Source organism: Macrobrachium rosenbergii, chromosome 20, assembly GCF_040412425.1.
Source record: "Macrobrachium rosenbergii isolate ZJJX-2024 chromosome 20, ASM4041242v1, whole genome shotgun sequence".
NCBI lineage: Eukaryota > Metazoa > Arthropoda > Malacostraca > Decapoda > Palaemonidae > Macrobrachium > Macrobrachium rosenbergii.
The window spans coordinates 17,442,501-17,464,530 of NC_089760.1; the positions used below are offsets into that span (position 1 = coordinate 17,442,501).

At 36.4% G+C, this 22,030-nt stretch overlaps 1 protein-coding gene across 2 annotated transcripts in view; it reads left to right on the top strand.

The window, feature by feature from the left end:
* The window catches only part of Ttc30 (tetratricopeptide repeat domain 30), a 138,248-nt gene that overhangs the window by 76,406 nt on the left and 39,812 nt on the right, over positions 1 to 22,030 (top strand). For both annotated transcript variants that reach the window (XM_067122043.1, XM_067122042.1), the window contains 4 exons: positions 4,935 to 5,078; positions 8,203 to 8,394; positions 15,614 to 15,749; positions 16,996 to 17,160. In XM_067122043.1, the coding sequence (XP_066978144.1) occupies positions 4,977 to 5,078; positions 8,203 to 8,394; positions 15,614 to 15,749; positions 16,996 to 17,160 (595 nt within the window). In that variant the 5' untranslated portion in view covers positions 4,935 to 4,976. The remainder of the gene's footprint in view (positions 1 to 4,934; positions 5,079 to 8,202; positions 8,395 to 15,613; positions 15,750 to 16,995; positions 17,161 to 22,030) is intronic.

A 22,030-nucleotide genomic window follows, 5' to 3' on the forward strand; every position in this document is an offset into this window, starting at 1 on the left:
ACCGAAAAAGCACAAAACTCACCAATTTTCAGTTAGCCGCGATTTTCGGTTATCATCACACCCTCAGAACGGAACCCCCACCGATAACCAGGAACTGTCTGTACAGGCAGCTTAATCCGGCCCTGCTTGGAACAAAATCTTGGTTGCATCTCACGCAAGCCACACCCACCCGTTGATATTGGTGGATGAGTTTTAGCTAGTGTTATATTTTTTTTTATGTATTTTCTTCTAGTGTTGAAAAGTGAAAATAAACACAGGAGTATTTAAAATTTTCTGGTTGCAATTCAGGCAATATCATAATGCTGTGAGAACTTTTTTATTGTTATTTCCGCATTTGAACGTAGCTTTGATAAAGACAGTTTTTCTTGAATGCGTTGGAGGTGGATGAACGAAAGTTTTGGAAATGTTTTGTTACTGTTGTGCTGTGATTTGGCTATACTTAATATTTTCTTACATTTTTGATATAAATTATAGATCTCATTTGTGTGAAACATATTATTGGCTTACTTTATAAAATAAATGTGTTTTCACATTCTGTGCCATTCAGTCGACTTGATTAAGCCGTAATGGTGGCAAACTATAAATTTGCATTCATAAAATGTAGAAATATAAAAATTCAATAATTTCATGCAGGACCTCACTTTCTTTGGCCTCTTGGTAGTACTTTTAAAAGTACTAGGAGCTTAACATTGTTGGGTGGTAGTTGAATAAAAAATTTTGGAGTAGTGCCTGACCAATTGTGTGTGTGATGTAGTTTTGTACTAAACTGTAACTTTTAAAAAATTTGGCAGTCTAATAAAATTGTGTAAGTATTTATGCAAACAAATGTGAAAATATTTTTTAATTTTTAGCTTAATCTACAATTCCAATCCTATGTGCATTATTAGCAGCTTTTGTGTTTTTGTGTGTGTGAAAGTTTGTACAAATTTAACATTTTAAATATTTTAATAAATGCATGCAAATTATGATAGTCTATGACAAAAAGACATATTTTTATGCTGTACATAAGAATGTAGAGTACAGTACAGTACTATGTTGTAGGCATTGGTGGCCTCCATCAACTTTTCATTTTTATTGACAGCAGTGTTGTCTGCAGTTGGTAAGTATACAAGTATGTGTGATTTTTTTTTTTTTTTTTCATAACTACTGTACATGTAATTTGTGTATATTTTAATGGTAAAACAGACTAATTTGTACCTGTGTTGTATGCAGTTGTGACCTACTAAACAGTTTTAGTTTCATTTACATTTTTAGCTTATGGAAATCATCTATGAGTTTATGCAAATGACTTTTTATGCAAAACTCAAAAAAATGTGCTGTTTATTTATTCACCTGACCACCTCACTAGACCTTACAGAACATGTCTAAATGATTTATTTTTATACAGATGACTATTGGAGTCAAGAATATTCAGACATGACCTTGTATCAGAAGGTGGTATACATATCTTAGTAGTACTGTAGTCTGTGGATATGATAGGATGACTAAATATAAATCTTTTTATTACCTCCAACAAAGAAGGATGTTTTCTTGAAGGGCGTACTTTTGATTTGTTGGAATTTTTCTCCCCTAGTTCTGGTTCTCTTGTGTGATGGGTTTGTCCAGTAATTTTTGAGCTTCAGAGATGATGTGGGTCTAGTTATTTTAATACTTAAGGGTGAAATCATCTCTGGAACCAGCCTGTGGATTCCTGGGGTTGGTGTTTTTTACTGGCAGGTTTTCTTGCTCTCTGTTAAAGTTGGGGATAATAGGATTTTGGGGAAAATAGCTTTTCTGATACTCATTGCACCAACAAGTTGGTTTGTCCATTTTAGCTTTGGTGGTATCCTTTCTGAGTAGGGTAAGTATTGAGGTAGGTTACAACTTTCTTCATAGCTACCATGAACATTAATATTGAAAATAAATTATATGCTATTATAGCCATATAATTTGTGAAAAAGACGTTGATGAAAATTCTCTCGCATTCATTCGGTTGTTAACGTTCCTTTAAGTATGTCCTTGCAGCTTTTAAATTATTTTTAATAAATTTTACATATGTACAAAGTTTTATTACAAATTATGAAAATAAAATAGAAAAGTCACCCTGAATAGGACAGTTGACCATCAACTCAACAAGTATTCAGAAAATAAAGGTCTCCCAGAGTCTTCCAGGCTAGATTACTCAGCAGGCAAGTACAACAGAAAGTAAAATACTCTTAGAGTACCCATACTGTACTAGGAAACTTGACCATTAAGTGTCATGGATGAGAAAGAATTCCTGGTGTCTCGCAGACTCAGGCAATCAGCTAGCAAGTATCACTGAAAAAAGGACTCCAGAGTCCTCCAGACTGGGATACTTGACCAGTAAGTGTCACACAGTCACCAGCCTGTAATCCATGTTTATTGTCAATTTGCCGTCTGCAGAGTGCTGCATCCCAGCCTTGTGACACAATACTTTAGACCCTTGGGCAGCCTGATTCAGTCATTTCAAGAGTGGGAATTTTTGAGCATTGGATCATGTCTATCATAAGTAGAAAAGTGAACATTATGGAACGTTTATAACAGTTTTCAAGAAGATTTTTTTATTCAGAATTATTAGGTCTTGTGATCACTTTGGTACATTTCAACTTGATAACACTAGCAACATATACATTGGTATTTATCAACATCCACTGTGATGCTATTTTCCCCCAGGTAAAATATTGAAGAACTGGAATCTAGATCAGTTAAATTGTAGCATAATGAACTACTGTACTGTTTGTGAGAAATTGCAACTTGAAATATTAGATTAATCTTGGGATGATCAGGAACATAATTCTGGTGCTTGTAGCAAAAGGGTGAAGTTTTTGGGACAGCTCAAAATTACACTGCAGAGAGTAAATAAATTTTTGGTGATGGGTCACTTTTCTGAGGAAAATCTGAAGCAGTTTGGCTCAACTTTTTTTTTTCTGTTTAATCCCTTAAGTCTAGCAGAACTCAACAGTGGTCCATTGTTAATTTTGTGGTCACATTAGGCAGACCTCATGTCAGTACTCTTATTTCATGCTGTGATATTTGAATGAAATTCATAGAATATCATTTATATGACATGAATGGCCCCTAGCTCATGGATTGTGAGGAACGTTAGTTGTCCAAATGGTTTTATGAAGGAAGTACCACTGCTATTATCAGATATTCCCAGCCCAGTCCATCTGTCAGTGATTGTGATCACGCGCAAGTTTGTTCTTAGAATGCTATGAAGGAAGGTGATACTGCTAATCTTGGATCTCCTCCCAGCCCCACATATCTCCCTGTAATTCTGGCTATTTTCAAGTTAGGGGTTGTTGAATAATGATGTTGGTGATCCAGCATATCAGCAAGAATATAACTAATGCTGAAAGTGACATAAATGCACATTACAATTGGGGACAAAGCAGAGAGACTCATTAGAAGAAAGTCTTTTCACCCATGGAATTTTTTTGGCATGAATTTTGGCATAGGCCAAAACTTCCCTGGTCAGCTGCTTCACTTTATTAGAATTTTTCAATATCGTGTATATGCAGTGTCTTTCTCTTTCTATTAATATGTTTGTTTTTGAAGTGGCTAACCTTAAAGTTTGCTTAGTTATGGGTAAGATTACTATATATGTGGCACAGATTGGAAGGGTTTATGCACTTTTGCATTCTAACAGGAGCTCCTCTGAAGTTTGATATACTGTACTTGAATATGCTCCTAAGGTCATTATCTTACACAAGGAGGAGCCAGAAGAGAATTGAGAGAGCTTGACATTACCAGAGGAAGAAGAATAGAAAAAAGTAGAGATTATGATCAATGTCATATACTGTAGTACCTCATAGTTTATTAGAAGTTTTATTCTCTCTGTGCCCAAATTGTGGAATGATCGCCCTAATCATGTACTGTGGTTATATTATAGGAGCCATGAAGTTCAAAAATTGATTTATATACCTTTTGCATAGCAGGCTGAGATGAGTATCACTTCCTTGTTTGTTATTTTTCATGTTTATTTGACCTGTTGCTTATTTTATAAATACTGTAATTTATTCTTTACTTCTTAATTATTCCTTTTTTTCCTTCTTGTCTACTTTCCGTATTGGGGCCCGTAGGCATGTAGCGTTCTGTTTTTCCAACTTGTCTTGCTAATAATAATAGTAAAAATGCATTATTCAAGTTAGTCTCACTCCATCTACTTTGTACCAAAACATTCTCAAGGTAGAACACCAAGCAATAGTTGTGATGGCCATTCTTATTTTTCTTAAGCCCTGTGATGGAGGTGTCTTTAAAGCCTAATGAATTGTTTAGTCTGCAGTGTGGTTCTTTGGCTTTGTCAGTTATTTGAATAACTCTCCAACTGAAATATTGGGATGCAACATGGGAACATCATTTCCAGTTGTCTCAAGCACAGGATTGCAGTATACTGTACCAGAGTTGAGAGATTCTCCAAGTCTTTAGCCTGATTATATTTGATAATGATGCATGTGTGGAAGTATGTCCTTGGAAATTTTTGAAAATTGAAATTCTTCACTTTTTTTTACATTTATCCAGAATTAGGTTACACAGGCAATTCCTATCACGTGTCATGTTTCTCTGCGAAATTGGTAAAAATGTCATTGCAAATTGACTTTTTATGTTAAGGTACCTTGAAATGTTTAGGAGATTTTAGTCTCTTTGTGGTGTGGAGATTAGATATACTATGTAGAGAATAAAATCATTAATCTCTCAGTTCTTTGTCACATTGGCTGAACACATTAAATATTGTTTTAGCGTGTTGATTGAACACACTGAAATTTGTAAGCAAGTATCAAAAGAAACTGTGAATGCTTGAATTGCAAAAAGCATTTATCTAATACAGTGAATACTGTAATTTGCACTGTTATGTCTACCTTTACCAGGAATACAGTAACAACATTTGTGAAGTTAATGTTTTGTCTATTTATAAGATACTTTACTACTTTCAGAGCAGAGCAGCCCTCTCTTTACTTGCCTACTGCTACTTTTATATGCAAGATTTTGTCAATGCTGCAAACTGTTATGAACACCTGACAATGCTCTTTCCCGAAATGGAGGATTACCGTTTGTACTATGCACAGTCACTCTATCAGGTAATTTAATCATGTAAAGAAACATATAGTCATTTAGTTTATTTTTCTCTTTGACAGCTTTTACTGTATGGCTTAATGAAGACATTATAATTGTTATTGTATTGTCTGGCTCTCCTTAAATGATTAGCTAGTAACCTAATTTAAAAAAAAGAAAATGTTTTTTGTGCATACTAACTGCTTATTACCAGTTTCACATCTAATTCATCTAAAAAAGTAATAGCATTGGCTGTCAGTAGGTCGACACATGTATACAGTATGTGGATCCCCAAGTTCCCATTGGCCAATGTCTCTCTTCTTGTGTGGCAGAATCTAGCTGTGAGAGATCATTGGCATAAGGAAGGGTTCACTTTGATTATGAGTGATAGGTTTGTATGATAAAGTAATTTTGTTTTACATAAAGATCAAATTTCTTTTACCTTGAACCCATTACTTACAGTAGTATAGTACAAATAATAGGAGATGATATGATAAAACCCCAGTGTGGTTGATTGTCACTTGAAGGAACAGGTAAGAGTTCATGGTCTTCAGGATAAGATAAACCCTTGGAGACAAATAGGTCTTGAGTGCTAAATTGAATCCTGGCAAGTTGAACAGACAAATTTTAATTGTATCACCAACTGGATGCTTATTAAAGATGTGTAAATTTACAAAAATAAATAAATTTGTTGGAAAAGAAAGTTAAACTAAACATGTAAATTTACAAAAATAAATAAATTTGTTGGAAAAGAAAGTTAAACTAAACAAAGGGAGAGAATGCAGTGACCAAGTGCATCAAAGTTTTCTTGTTTGTATGGACTCAGTTTTTAGGACACTAAGCGTTGCCTGTCTAAGCTTTCACGTGACCACCTTAGCGTGCAAAAATGTGTGACCACAAGGACTTCTGTGATACTCAGCCCCTCTTGTCTTTCCTGTTCTTCATCTTCCATCAATCTCCACATGTCTCCAGCCTAATGAAAAAACCCCACCTAGAAAGTCTTCCCAAAAATTAGTTTTTGTTTTCTCTAATATACTGCAATGAAATTGTCAAGGTCTGAGCGCTAAACATAAAACATTAAAGCTAATTAGCCATGCATATTTTTCCTATAATTATATGCCTACAGGAGAGCATACTAAATGGTAATTCTCCTTGTGCTGGGGAATTTAAAGTATATAAGTCCTTATGATCCACAAATATAGAGTCATGTTGACAGTCTTCTGCACATCTGCTCTGAAGTTCCCCAAATATCTTTCAGTATATGTACTCCTTTGCAAGCAATGATTACAAATTTATATAAGAAAAAATATTCCATGTGCTCCCTCTAATTTATTTTCCAGATACATGTAATAGTGTTTTATTTGATGACATAGTTGAGGTTTTCCAATAACTCCCTCAGCCATGCCTCTTGGTTGGAGATATGAATGGTGGATACTTGTTTTGGGGTGATGCCCTTGTGGTCCCACTGGGACTCCATAAGATGGACTAACTAATATCAAGGATTCTTTGATAGCTGGTCTAGGCTGGTAGAGTGCCATCGTTGGTACAGTGATAGAATGTAAATGGAATCCTGGGCAGGAAGGCTCTTTATTCTACCTACAGCAACTGCCTGGAGGATTATAATACACCTTCTTGTGCAGATGTGGCAACAGGGGTACAGGTGTTGCAAACATTCTTTTTGATACTTTTGTTGGAGTTTAAGCAGGTTTCTTTTTATTTTTTATGTTATGGAGCTTGTTTGCCATTACCATATACATAATTTTGCCATGGCTGACAAAATTGTTAAATATTAATTTGAAACAAAAACATGACAACATTGTTAAATAGCCAGAAATATGTTCAGATTAGGCCATATTTTGCCCAAAAATATTGAAATAAATTCTCCAAATCTGTTATTTAACATTACCATTCATTTGGCTAATTCAAAATACAGGCAGTCCCCAGTTATCAGTTGGCTCAGTTAGTGGTGATCCGGTTTTAGGGTGCTTGTCTAGTAATGAAAATTGGCAAATTTTGGCAATTTTCAGCACTGAAAATCGCCAATTTCCACTTATTAGCGCCAATACATACCTGACAGAGGCCCCAACAAAATTGCTAATTTTCGGTTATTGGCAATTTTCGCTTATTGTCATGCTGTCAGAACGGAAACCCTGCCAATAACCGGGGACTGCCTGTACCATAATACATTGAGAAACTGTATAAAAATAGCAACAGTAACAAAACAGCAATGGTAACAAAATTAAGTAAGATGGAATATTGCCACACTTCAAAATTAGTTCCCAGCAACCTTATTTCTGATGCTTGATCTGATTTGGCACAGAATGTCTCATATATAATGTACTGTACAGCACCATAGATGTATATTCTTACATGGTGTAGGGATTACAGCAACCCTCATCGTCCACCTTTGGAATATGCAGTCATCCAAATTTGATGCAGTTGCTGAATGGAGTAGCACTGTGTTCATATTTGCTAAGTTTATGGATTGCTCCTGGCCTACTCCCACAACTACCCAACTGTATATGGGCATCAGTATCTGATGGGTCAAGAATAATAGCATCAGGCTAATGACTTCATCCCCAAAGACTTGCTTGGTTCAACCCTCTGGCACCACCCTCTTCAAAGGGGAAAAATGCATATGTTGAAAAAATATGTCATGTACTGTATCTAAATTTGTATCTTTAATCACATACTTTAGTATCATGCTCAATACGCTATTTACCTCGCATGTATCAAGCATCTTGTGAACTAACCACAAGATTCTTTGTTTTGATGTGTGAAGGCAGTATATTTTGAATCTTTGGGATCAAATTGCAAATGATGTATATGTGTGGCATCAGAATATTGAAAGAGTTAGATGTTTTCATAAATTCAAGGAATCCATAAGCTACATTAATTTTCTTTTATTTTCATGTAGATTATATAATGTCCTATGCAGCGTGAGATCTTATTATTTCATATAATTTTGAGGTCACATCATGCTCTAATACTGTACATAATATAAAGTACAGTACATCCTATAATTTTTTCCCTTCACCTGATAAGTTTTTTGGTAAAGTTTGGGTCAAAGAACAATATTTTAGTTTTTGTTTATATATTATACTTTTTGGTTTCTTTGTGCCATATATTATTCAGCTTTACTCTTTCCAGGCTTGTTTGTATGAAGAGTCCATGAAAGTAACTCATCAGATAGAAGAAGCAGAGTATGCTGGTCGTATCACCAAACTTCAAGCAGCAATCAAGTATGGAGAAGAGGACCTGCCTGGAGCCAAAAGCCTTGTAGATCAGTGCCCTCCTGATGACCCAGATACTGAAGTCAATCATGGATGTCTTTTATATAAGGTAGGGTCGGCTATTATTTTAAATCAAGTAATGCCCGAATATGTAATTCCAGCAATCTCTTTATTTATTTATTTTTTTTTTTACTTTATTTGCATTGTTAACACCTGTGTAACCCTTGCAGTGCCCTCTTCAGTTTGAAAATACATTATTGCACTTTTTAGATAAAAATTTTAGGATTATTTTATCCCTGATAACTTATGTCATCATTGGTGAAAGTTGCATTGTGTCTCCACCCACGCCAGACTCCTAGCACCTTCCCTTTGGGTGGTAGGCTTCCTGTAACAACTGCTGATAAATGAATGATAACTTGGCCCTAAGTAGTTGCTGTAACCTAAATTGGTAAGGCTTTCTTACCTCCCACCCATTCTCTTTACTCTCCTTACAATATCCATGCTAATGGACAGTGAGGTTTGATAGTTTGCTTCCTCATCTGATGAATTTAAGGGGAATCACCTGTCCGATTTTTATGGAATTTTTGTATGTTATACATATATATAGTGTTCCAGGAAAAATTTGAGAGTGATTTATTTTGGATTTTATTAAAAAAAAAAAATAAATAAAAAAATTAAAAATGATTCACCTTTCATTTTTAGAGCTATTGCAAATAAAATACACAGAAAGTATATCACAGTATGAAAAAATAATGGGAAGAGTTTTCTACTTTTCCTTTTTTTTTTTGGATGGGGGCGGGGATTTTCCCCAAATTTGTATTTTGATTATCACCGGTTCCTCGTCAACCTAAGAAAAAATCTAGCCCCAAATAAATATTCATCTTTCTTTCCTCTTTCCAATGGTATATTTAACTTTAAAACTGGCCTAAAAATAAAAATGTAGTGTGCATTTGAAGTGCAAAAAAGTGAAAACTGAGAAAAACGACCAAAGATCAACAAGTGGTTTTTTGGCACTCGTGGAAAAAACTTACCTTAGAGCATTATTTTGGTTGATTTCTGGCTCCAGGTCACCCCCTTCCCTCTATAAAAGGGGTTATTATTCGCTTGAGGCGAGGGTATCATCAAGTACCACCTGATTCATTGTTGCCTTGTTTGAAACTAAGAAACTAGAAGTTTAGTAGCTACCAGGCTGATATTCTTGACTCATTTTCAGTCGTTTTTTTCACTTGTTTGGTCTTTGATTTGAAATTTTGTCTCTCGAATGAAGAACTTCTTCTATGTGCCTTGAATTTCTCAAGCCAAAGTTGTTCAATTTCCTCAATATTTATCTCACTCAATTGTTTTCCAAATTCGCTTTGCTGGGGCACTAACTGTAAACCTACATGATTGGCACTTCATTAAAATATCAGTTCTATTGGCTGAGAATTCGACCTGAACTTTACCCCTGCAATTTCCTACCTTGCACTATTTTATCTAACCAGATTTGATATAATGAACTTGTCATCATCCTTTTTCATCATCCTTTATTCATTTCATCAACCATGCTAAGAGTTACTGGACGTAAAAAAGGACAGTGAAATAGTTGCTCAGAGTAAAAACTGTCCCACCACCCGCTTTCAGCGTATGGTGGCAACCCTGTCGCCTACCACTTCATTGTTGTTGCCAGACACTGCCAGACGTAGGAGATAAGGTGATATAAAAATCAAAATAATGAATAAATTAGGCGAATAAAGGAAAAAATGACAATAGTCATTAGGAGCCAAACGTCAGCCCTACCTCACCGTGATCAATTTTAATATTTCGGCTTAGGTCACGTGATAACGCTGTTGCTCATGTCTTAGTCATTTAACCATTTTTTTAAATTTCAAAAATATTCATAAAAATCTGAGTGAATGTTAAGTAATTGATATGGTCAAGTGAGCTGAAAGTCAAATGTCACGCTCTGCTCCTAGTGCTAAGTCTGATCTTGACAGACTGATGACCTTCAAGGTACTAGGTGCATTAAATATATATATCAGGATAAGCAGTACTTCGTCCTTGACTCTTCATGGTAGGCATGCAAAATTCCTTGATAAAACTTAATCATCTTTGTTTAATAATGAGCAACTCTGTCCCTCAAACTTTTGATGAGTAGTGCATGGAAATGGGTACTCCTAATGGCTTCTTTCCATAAACCGCATAAAAGCAAGCTTGCACGAGCTATGTAAAAACAGAAAAGACCCAAGGAACAATTCAGACCTTACCAAACCTTGGCTCAATTTGACTTCTTTGAGAGTGGTACCTGGTCAAGTTTACAGTATAATATTGAAAATGGCTGAGAGAAAGCATTTCAAAAACTAGAAAATTACTTATCAGATTTCTTCTTGAAGGATTTTTCCTTCAGAAATTTAGAGGAGAAATAATGTATGGTTAAAACTACAGTGGAACCTGTACCTATGAATATATGGGGCCACGAGTAACTGGAGGCATGAGCATTTTTATTTAATAAAATGTTGTTATACCCACGAGCAATGATTAGGGCCACGAGCACGACCACAAGTCGAATTATCATTCTTTTATCACAAATTTACAAAAAATTGCTTATGATATGTCATCAGTAAGCGGCTTGTTTTCAATAATATATTATTTATAATAAAATATGTACAATGTTAAAAACAAGCCAAATTATCAGTCTGTTATCACAAACTTACAAAAAATTGCTTACAATACCTTGGTCTGGTGGCCTGTCGCTGTTATTTATGGTAAATTTCATTTAATTTCTTTTAAAGGTGAGTGTAAATTTACATATGATTTCATACTTTATTCCAGTAACACAATTTACTGTAATAATTAGGCTTATTTTTGAATGTTTTATTATTAGGAACAATTCTTGTTCCTACTCAGTATGCTCGCCATAGGCTAGGCCTAGCCTAGCCTACAGTGCTTGGTCTAACATCTGTAATATGGCCATAGGGCAGTTTTTTATACATTAAAAAAAGTGCATCTAATACACTGGCAAATGTGGTATTTCTCAATTAATATTACTTACATTGTCACCAAAAGCTCATTGTTCATACGTGGAACAAACCTTGAGCTTTCCAGGTTTTTCTTTCCCCCAACAAGATCGAGTCTAGTTTCCAGACAGTTCGGGAGTTTCTCTCTCTCTCTCAGTTTGCTCAGCTGTACAGTGGATGAGTCTCCTGGGCACATTGGCCTCAGTAGAGCAATTCGTGAAGTTGGGCAGGCTTCATATGAGGCTCCTGCAATTTTATCTGAAAGTGAGCTGGTGCAGGAAGACCCAGCCAGACTCCTTAGTCTTCCCCATTTCATCGGAGATCAAAGAGGATCTTCGATGGTGGTTGTCAGAAGAAAATCTTCAAGTAGGGACATCTCTTCTGCCTCTGAACCCCAGCCTAGAGTTTTATTCAGATGCCTCTGATTTAGGTTGGGGAGCCCTTTTTGGGAGTCATAGGGTTTAAGGAACATGGACGTCGGTTCAGAGGACCTTACACATAAATGTCAAAGAGCTAAAGGCCATTCACCTGGGCTTTCAGTTTTTCACTCTGTTGGTAACAGGAAAGATTGTAGCAGTTTTTGCAGAAAACACCACAGCCTTGTCTTATGTCCGCAAGCAGGGAGGCACTCACTCCTTCACTCTCTGCGAGAAGGCGAAAGACCTCCTTTTTCGGGCAGGACAGAATCAGGTTACAATCATTCCTCGCTTTGTTTAGGGAAGGATGAATGTATTGGCAGACAAATTGAGCCATTGATCTCAGGTCCTGCTGACGGAGTAGACCTTAGATCCTCTAGTCTGCCTCGATCTATGGAAGCGATGGGGCAAGCCTTCCATAGATCTCTTCGTAGTGTCAAGGAGCCCCAGTTCCGGACCCTCAAGCATGGGCAACGGATGCCATGCTGTTGGATTGGACAGGCCTGGACATGTATACCTTTCCACTGGTTAGATTGATCAGGAAGGTGATCAGCAAGGTATCGTCTTACCAGAACGTCATGATGACCTTAGTTGCTCCGTTCTGGCCCAGGGAGGAGTGGTTCCCGGACCTGCTGTTCTTCTTGTGGACTTCCCAAGGCTTCTTCCACAAAAACAGTCACTGCTCAGACAGCCCCTTTTCCTCAGGTTTCATCAAGGGTTGTCCGCTCTGGCCCTGACAGAATTCAGACTGTCTGGAGCCTCATCAGAGCGAAAGGTTTTTCACGACAAGCTGCAGAGGCTATTGCTAGATGCAGGAGAGCTTCTTCTAGCAGGCTCTGTCAGTCAGATTGGTGCGAGAGCAATAGAATCTCTTCTTCTGAGACGACTGTGAGCCAAATAGCAGATTTTTTACTCTTCTTATGGACCCCCAGAAAGCTGTCGCCCTCTACAATCAAAGGATACAGGTTAGTGCTTGGCTCAGTGTTTAAGCATAGAGGCTTAGAACTGTCCTTTAATGAGGACCTTAGCGACCTCATTAGATCTTTTGAAACCTCCAAGCAAGGGAAGCCCAGTGCAGTGTCTTGGAATTTAGATGTGGTTTTGAAATGGCTTACTGGTTCCACCTTCCAACCACTTCGCTCAGTTTCTCTCCAGAATCTCACAAAAAAGACTTTTTTTTTTTTTTTTTTTTTCTTGTGGCATTGGGTACCACCAAATGCATTAGCGAACTGCATGCTTTTGACAGAAGAGTTGGGTTTTCTCAAGAGGACACTATCTGCTCCCTTTCTCATGGTTTCCTGGCTAAAAATGAGAATGTCTCCAATTCCTGGCCTCGCTCGTTTGCCATTAAGAATTTAATGGACATTCATGGACCAGGGAAGGAGGAGAGATTGCTTTGCCCTGTGAGATCATTGAGGTGCTACCTCCATAAGACAGAGAAAATTAGAGGGCCCTCGAATAATCTCTGGTGTTCTGTAATAAACCCATCTCGGCCCATGTCGAAGAATGTCCTTTCATTCATTTTGAGGAGCCTTATTTTTGAAGCTCATTCTCAGATACAGGATGATGTCTTTCCTTCCTTTAGAGTAAAGGCTCATGAGGTTCAAGCTGTCGCTACGTCTCTTGCCTTTCGCCATAATTTGTCTTTATCGTCTATCCTGCAATCAACTTTTTGGAGGCCCAGGTCTATTTTCACGTCAAATTATCTCAAGGACGTTGAAACTGTTTTCGAAAACTGCAGCATGTTATGACCCTTATCCGTGGCTGGCATGGTGTTGGGAGAGGAAGCACAGGGGGCTCTTTGTCCCTCTGCAATCCTCTCACCTTGTTGCACGGTGTTAAGTTTAAGGGAAGTCTAGGGGTACTTTGTACCTTGAGTACCCACCTGTTTTTAGTGGTCAGGGTGGAGGTTTTTTATTCTAGTGTAGGTGACGGTGTTGATTTTTACTCAGGTCTCTGCTCAGGGCAACGGCACCATTTTTTATTCTTTGTCAACCATCGGTGAACTTCCATGGCTGCAAAGTACCCACTGAAGTGGAGGCGATCCTTGGCCATACTGCCACATCCTCCACAGGTTAAGATGAGCACCTCCCAGGGGCAGTACTGCACCAGTCTGCAGGAGCTCTCTTACCAGGGAAGGAACAACAAGCATTATTCTAATGCTAGAAACCTTTTCTATTTCATAGTCATTACTTTCATAATGTCTTGGAGTAGAATATGTCCGTGTTCCCTCCTCCTTTCAATATGGAATCAGCTATGTAATTACTTGGTAAGTCACTTATAAAAATGACATTTTTATGATAAAATAAAGTTTCATGTATACTTACGAAGTACAGTAAACCTCCCGTATTCGCGGTCTCACTGTTTGCGGACTCATGTATTCGCAGATTTCTCTGTGGAACTATCTACCTGTTATTCGTGGAAAATTCGCCCATTCGTGGTATTTTTCACTGAGGAATATTCATTAATTACTATATTTTCATATTTTTATGACTAAATGCACTTTTTGTGATAGAGCTATTAAAATACTCAGGTATAAGCATTTTTAGAGGGTTTTTTTGTGTTTAATCTGTCAAAATGGGCAGTTCTAAGTGTTTTTAAAGGGGTTTTAAGTATTTGCGGATTTTAGCTATTCGCGGGGGAGTGCGGTACGCATCCCCCGCGAATACGGGGGTTTTACTGTAATTACATAATCGGAGCCCACCTGCCTCCCTCATATGGACATCAAGACTAAAACAAATTGAAGCTCTTTGCTGAGTTGTGCCTATCAGTCCCAAAAGTGGGCGGGACCTTGTCACCTACATGAACAATAGTAGAGCCACTGCAAAATTTGAGTTCTTAGATTCTTAGACTGCCATGTATAAAGCTAGTAGCTATGTAATTACTGTACTTGGTAAGGACTGTAAATATAAAACTTTATTTTATCATAAAAATGTCATTTTTTACCAGTTTCCAGTTGTTACTAGAAGATTTATCCTAATGTTAAGACTGCAGGTTTGTTAGCTATGAAAAATACAAATTAATTTAACATTTGTCATATTATTGTGCCTAAAAATGTTTTTTAAGGGGATATTTTGGGCTGGAAAACCAATTAATCCCTTTCCCATTATTCCTTATGGGAAAAAGCATTTGTACCCACGAGTTTTTGTACCCATGAACTCTTCCCACCAACCAATTATGCTCGTGGGTACAGGTATCACTGTACTGCAAAAACCTAATGGGAGAGCAAAAGAAACATTACAAATGTAAAAAGGTAACTTGGCATATGCTACCATAAATAGTGTACAAGGAACAGTTGTACTACTAAAAGAGGAAGAGCCCATCAGCTGAACTGCATTACGGGACTCTCTTCAAAAAAGATACGGCAACATCAGAAATAGAAAAATAGATGTTTGCTTAAGTTAGCTAAAATGAAATAAAAAAAAATCTTTTTTTTAAGTTAGCAAAAATAAAATTGTCGTCAACAAAAAAGACAGCTAAAATAAAGTTAAATCATCAATAAAGCTACCATCAAAAATAAAATAATATATAATATAAAAGAAATAATGTAGCATCAATAACAGAAAAATTAGCTTTGCGTAAATTAGTTCAAATAAATTTAATCAAAACCACCCCTTAAAAATCTAAAAGTTAGACCATATTTTCCCAAATTCCTACAGTGAAAAAACTTGTAGATATGGCCATACCATCAAAAACTGTAATAACATTGCAAGCTAGCTATACATTCTTCTAATGAAATGACCTTGCAAAAGTATGGAATGAAGGCACAACTCAGGTCAAGACCAACTTGCAGTCAAAAAAACTGCATTTTGTATATACCAAACAGAACTCAAGTACAGTATTACAAAAGAACAGGACTGACCATCAAAGAAGCTAGACAAAATCACACCGTTCTCATCATCTGTTTTTTGTATTTCAGGAAGGCCGTTATGAGGAGGCATGTCAGAAATTCAGCAATGCATTGCAAGTAGCAGGACACCAGCCTCATTTATCTTATAATATAGCATTATGTCACTATCGCCTTAAGCAGTATGCACCTGCTCTGAAACATATTGGTAAGATATATGGCAAGGAAAATGCCTAATTTATTGTACAGTATTTAGAATGAAATTGGGTTTTTAGTTATATTTTAATGCTCACTACAATGGCAGTGGGGTTTCTTATATTGTTTCTTTTTATGTCCAAAAGTAGGTCTCAGATTAATTTATTTTCCCATAGTATCTAATGTACAGTAAACCCCCATATTCGCGTTCTCACGATTCATGGACTCACGCATTCGAGGATTTCTCTGTGGAACGTATCTACCCATTATTCGTGGAAAATTCGCCCATTTGCGGTATTTTTCACTGAGAAATATTCACTAATTACTATATTTTCATATAATTTTCATGACTAAATGCACTTTTTGTGATAAAATCATTAAAATACTCAGGTATAAGCATTTTTAGAGGGTTTTTCTTGTGTTTAAACTATCAAAATAGGCAGTTCTAAGTGTTTTTTGAAGGGTTTTAAGTATTTGCAGATTTTAGCTATTCGCAAGGGGTGCCAATAACCGAGCCCTCTCATAACCGGGTCTGTGTTGTATATATATATATATATATATATATATATATATATATATATATATATATATATATATATATATATATATATATATATATATATATATATATATATATGTGTATAGGAAGCTTATCCCATCCATCAGTGTTCACTTTTAATACTCTCAGATTATATGGCAAGCTTCAGTCCTTGGCTGCTTGCAGTACTTGTAATATAAAAATTATTATATTAGTATAATATATGTGTAAAATATAAAGTAAAATATATAAAGTTAATTGTCAAAAATTTGTTATTCTGCATAACAGACTACATATTAGAATTACAGAACTTTCACAGTAATTTCCAAAACTCTTGCTTCTCCAATAAAGGAGGTTAAAGTAGTGTAATATAGCCTTTGTCAACTCAAGAAACAGAAGCCTAACGTAACACACTTATTGACTTAATATTTCTATAATGTGCTATGATTTACTAAATAGTAAGAAACTAATAAAATTTTTAAAAATATTTTAATGGCTTAATTTGTAATGGATGACCAGCCTTGTGAGAATAGAGTATTCTTAACTCAGTGGTTGAGTTATGATACTATACCTAATAATATTTTTAATGGAAAAATTTAAATGACTTGAAAAATTGTCAAAAGTTAAGTGCTGTGGTTCATCAAGTAATATGATAAAAGTGTTTCAAAAGTTTCTTGGTATTGTGAAGTTTAAAAAAAAAATTTTTTTTTTCTTACTGCAGCTGACATAATTGAACGGGGTATCCGTGAACATCCAGAATTAAGTGTTGGTATGACCACAGAAGGCATTGAAGTTCGAAGTGTTGGGAATACACTTACTCTCCATGAGACTGCATTGATTGAGGCATTTAATCTGAAGGCAGCCATTGAATATCAGTTGAAAAATTGTAAGTATTCTTTAATAAAATATTCATTATTGTATGTGCTTTTCATATTGCAGTATGCAAGGCTTATTTTACCTGTGCCTGATCTACCGACAGACAAAAGTAGACCATTTCAGTTCAGAATGGCAACGATTACAGTTGGAGTACCAAGGTTACTGTGTTCATACAGTGGAATCCATTTATTACATGCCTTGTGCTTTGGAGCAAAGTGGGCAAGCATTACCATTGGGGTGGGAAGTCCCCCTCAGTTACTGTAAGTTCCTTGCACCTTACACCTTTTTTTCTGTAGGAAGTTTTACTTTATGAATTCAATTTATTGCTGTGAATTAAATTAATTTTGTATTCATCCTTCATTTATTTCACTTCTCTTTCCTGTCAGTTAAGATGCATCTACCTTTTTCACCTTATTTGGTATTATTCTTTATTTCTCTCAAAGGTATTTTGTGCTATCCAGGACACCCCTAAGTACTCCTCTAAAGGACCAAGTAAAGGTAGATACTGTATGAGGTTCTCCTGTAACATTAAAAATAAAAGCTGAAAAGGAAATTTAATATGAGCTTTGGTGGTTGTTTTAATGTTTACTTTCTAAATATTCTTGGTCTGTCTTATTCACATACCTGTGATGGCAGGCTGTGACACTGGTAACATACATTTGTTTAACTACAAACACATTACTTTCACATGGTCTCTTTTGTGCATTCCACGCAATCAAAGACACCTTGTTCCACTGTGGAAGAACAAAAGTTCATTTGACTCCAGTAAGTTAGTGCATGCGCACCAGGTCCATTAGATCCCTGGTGGTTTACCATATCACATTATGTTTGTGTGTGTGTGTGTGTGCGCTGAGTGGTTAACAGTACCCAGAAACCATTTAGGATTACCATGTTTGTTCCCTTTTCAGTTTACTGGTTACAGTAATCCATCAGTCATCTGTACAAACAGGTCCAAGTGCAAATATGTAATTAACAGTATGTTCAAGACTAAAATTTGAGCCTAACCTTTGGGATCCTATGCAGTCATGCTCTAAATCAATAAAATATATATTGCAATATATATTTTATTGCAATATATTGTAGTATATAATAAGTGTGTAACAAACACATTTTACATGAAACCCCAAAATTATACTGCTCTTCAGTAAGCAAAATGTCTCTTAAGACATAAATCACAAAAAATTAGCTTACCAAAATTACATACTTGCTATCAATTCATTGATTTTGTACAGTAAACCCCCCTTATATGCGGTCTCACGATTGTGGACTCACCTATTTGTGGATTTCTGTATGGAACATATATACGCATTATTCGCTGAAAATCCGCCCATTCACGTTATTTTTCACTGAAAAATATTCACTAATTACTGTATTTTCATCTCATTTTCGTGACTAAATGCACTTTTTGTAATAAAACTATTAAAATACTCAAGTTATGATAGTTCAACTTACAATAATTCGATGTTGCAATGTGGTAAGCAAGTAATACCGATACAACAATATTTATAAAATATTTTTAAATTTCGTGTGGGCGCAGGCAGCAGCATACAGTCAGGCAGCAAGAGGGACCCAATTACAATAGACCAGCTTCTTTTCCTCCAACTCTTTATCCCATATTCTAGTTAAAAAAGTAACAGAAAATGATAAAAATATTGTTAGTAACGTTATATTCTTGCGTAAATGCATACAGCCATAAACAACCGACCGAAAAACTGTTGTTTTGTTTGTCACTGAATCGGATAACAACACCCCTTTTGCTTGTATTTCAACCATTGTACAGTAATACACAATTACCGTAGGCTATAGTACAAATGACAATAAGTAGAATAGGGCTGATATATTTTTACATTATACCCGTATTCGGTATGGATAAAAGATTGGCAAGGAAATACACTGTTAAATTTATGCTGTAAGTTGTAGCTGAAGCTGAGAAAACAGTGTTCAAGCTACTAATGACAATAAATTATTGTGCATCGGCAACATGGATGAAACTCGACCGTAATTAAAATTGGAGAGAAAGTATTTTAATCAAAACTACTGGGCATGAAAGAACACATTGCTGCTATTTTTATACCAATAAACGATAAATACGTAAAGCTCGTATTATGATGAAATCAGGTGAAAATAGCGAACGGAATCTTTATTTTTTTTACACAAAACAAATGCCCCCAAACAGCCAGCGTCATCTATTAACGATAAAAATAGCTAAATTAATTTCACAACAAGACGTATTTAGGTTATGTTTCGACTTAAAAAACACTTCATACAGTATAACGAAAGATAACTTTGACCTTTATAAATAAAGTATCTAGGGATTCATTTATGCTAACTAGAAGCAAGAAAAGCGCTCTGAACTGAGTTAAACATGGCGAAATTAACACAGCATAAACGATTTCCAAACCAAAACATTGATCGCTATGATCGCAATTTATAATACAAATGCAACATAAGAATAGGAATTAAGGCATAACATTTTAAAAGATCCATAGAAAAGATGCATATTCGTTATGTTGATATTTGTATAATATGATATGTGAATATACAGTACAGTATAATGTAGGCTGCACTGTCGTATATGCATTTGATATACCATAGTGTAGGCTAAGCTAATTCTTGTTTGTTTATTCAACTTCTCTTTGTATTGAATTATCATAAGTCACTCTATGAACCTCCAGAATTAGCTGATATTAATTACTGTACTGTGTATGTATAGAGTATACTTTATAGTGTAGGCTAGGTTGCCATATATGTATACGTGGTACCAAATACCCTAGCGTAGGCTACCCTATATTTGAGATAAGTTTTTTCCAACAAACCATGGGTTTTTTTGGAACCTAACCCCATCATGAGTAGGATAATACCTATATAAGCATTTTTAGCTATTTTTTGTGTGTTTGAACTATCAAAATAGACAGTTCTAAATGTTTTTAGAAGGGTTCTAAGTATTCGCGGGTTCTAGCTATTCACTGGGGGATGTGGTGTGCATCCCCCACGAATATGGGGGGTTTACTGCATTGTATATTTTATGAATAATTCTAATCTTACTGAAAGCTACATGTCTATAGCACCTGCCAATATCCAGATGTGTGGTAAACTAGGTCATTGGGTGAGAAAGTTTGTTCCAAGCAAGTCATCCAGAGTGAACCAGGATGAGCTGACTGGAGGCCTCCTTCCATTGAAGGTCATAATTGGCAAGTACAGTTGTTCCCTCCATAGTTGGTGGACTGCTCTTATTGAATGCCTGACAGAATGTTGAGGTGAAAGTCTTGTGTAAACAAAGAGCATTTTTTACCCTTGGTGTGAGTTTGACATACCTATCTCAAGGGGCCGGACATCAAAAATATGCCACTAAGAAACATGTATGTGGAATGAGGGCTATGACTACAGAAAATTCTAGTCTTGGACAATCACTTTAGATCCACAAGGGATAATACAGTACATACATAGGTGTGTGTGTCTCCTGTTCTTAACTGCCAAATCCTAAGGGTATCCAGAATAAAGAAAATGGTCGATAACCTGTGACTTTACCTTGGATTAAAAATTCCAGAAACAATTGCCAAGAAAGTAGTGGTCATGCCAAGATATTGCTGGGAAGGTGCACTAATCCCATAGCCAGACCCAAGATAATTAGGCTAGTCACCTGTGAACCACAGAGAATAATACATTCATAGGCTATCTGAAATAAAGAATACTGTTGATAACCTGTGAATTTACCATGGATCAAACATTCCTGAAACACTATTACCATGAGAGTGGTGGTCACTTTTGAGATATTGCTGGGGAAGGTGCAATAATCCCACAGCCAGATCCAACATTATTAGGTAAGTCACCTGAGAACCACAAATATGGATGAAATGGGCTTATTTTGAAAGTGAATGCTGTTTATAAGACGAAGCTGAAGCCCCTGGATTTAAGGCCCAAAAAGATCATGAAACTAATGTGTGGAAATACTGCGGGCTGTATGATAAAGCCAGGGCTTATTTATAAGTAAAAAAACCCAAGGGGCCTAAAAAACAATAATAAGAATATGTTGCCTGTGTACTAGATGCACAACCCAAAGGCCTGGATCATGAAATTCCTCATGTTGGATTGGTTCCACCAGTGTTTTATCCCAGAGGTCAAGCTTTATCTGGCAGAGAAAGGTGTCGGATTCAAATTGCTTCTCATCATGGACAATGCTGGAGGCCATGTTGTCGATCTGTCATATGATAGTATGCAGATAGAGTTCTTGCTGCCGAACACCATATCGCTGATTCAGCCCATGGATCAAGGCATTATTTGCACTTTTAAGGCTCTCTTTACGTGAAATGTCCTGCAAAACCTTGTTGAAGCTATGGACTGGATGAAGACTTCTCACTAAAGGTGTACTTGTGTGACTACACCATTGCTTGGTGTCTCCTGAATATTCAGAAGGCCATAATTGAGATGAAGAATGAAACTTTAAATATCAGGTGGAAAAATCTGTGGCCCACGATTATAAGGGACTCTCTCCTGATGAAGTCCATCACTCTGCGGTAGATAAGGCTGTGCAGCTGGCAAAACTATTGGGAGGAGATGCCTTTAATGGTATGGCTCCTGATGACATTAATGACCTAATTGATGCCCACTCACAACCGTTGACAGACGAAGACCTGACGGAGATGATGAAGTCAGCAAGTGAAGAAGAGGAAGAGGAACTAGGGGCTGAAGAAGAAGAGGAGGTTGGCCTAACACTCGAATGCCTCACAACCATGGTCAGAATGGCCAAAGAACATCAGCGAATGGCTCAAAAATGGGACACCCAGATGCCTCGTTGGTTGCAGTTCTCAAATACAATCTAGGGTGGCATGTCGGTTTATAAAAACCTTCTCACCCAGAAGAAAAAACAGTGCCAGCAACTC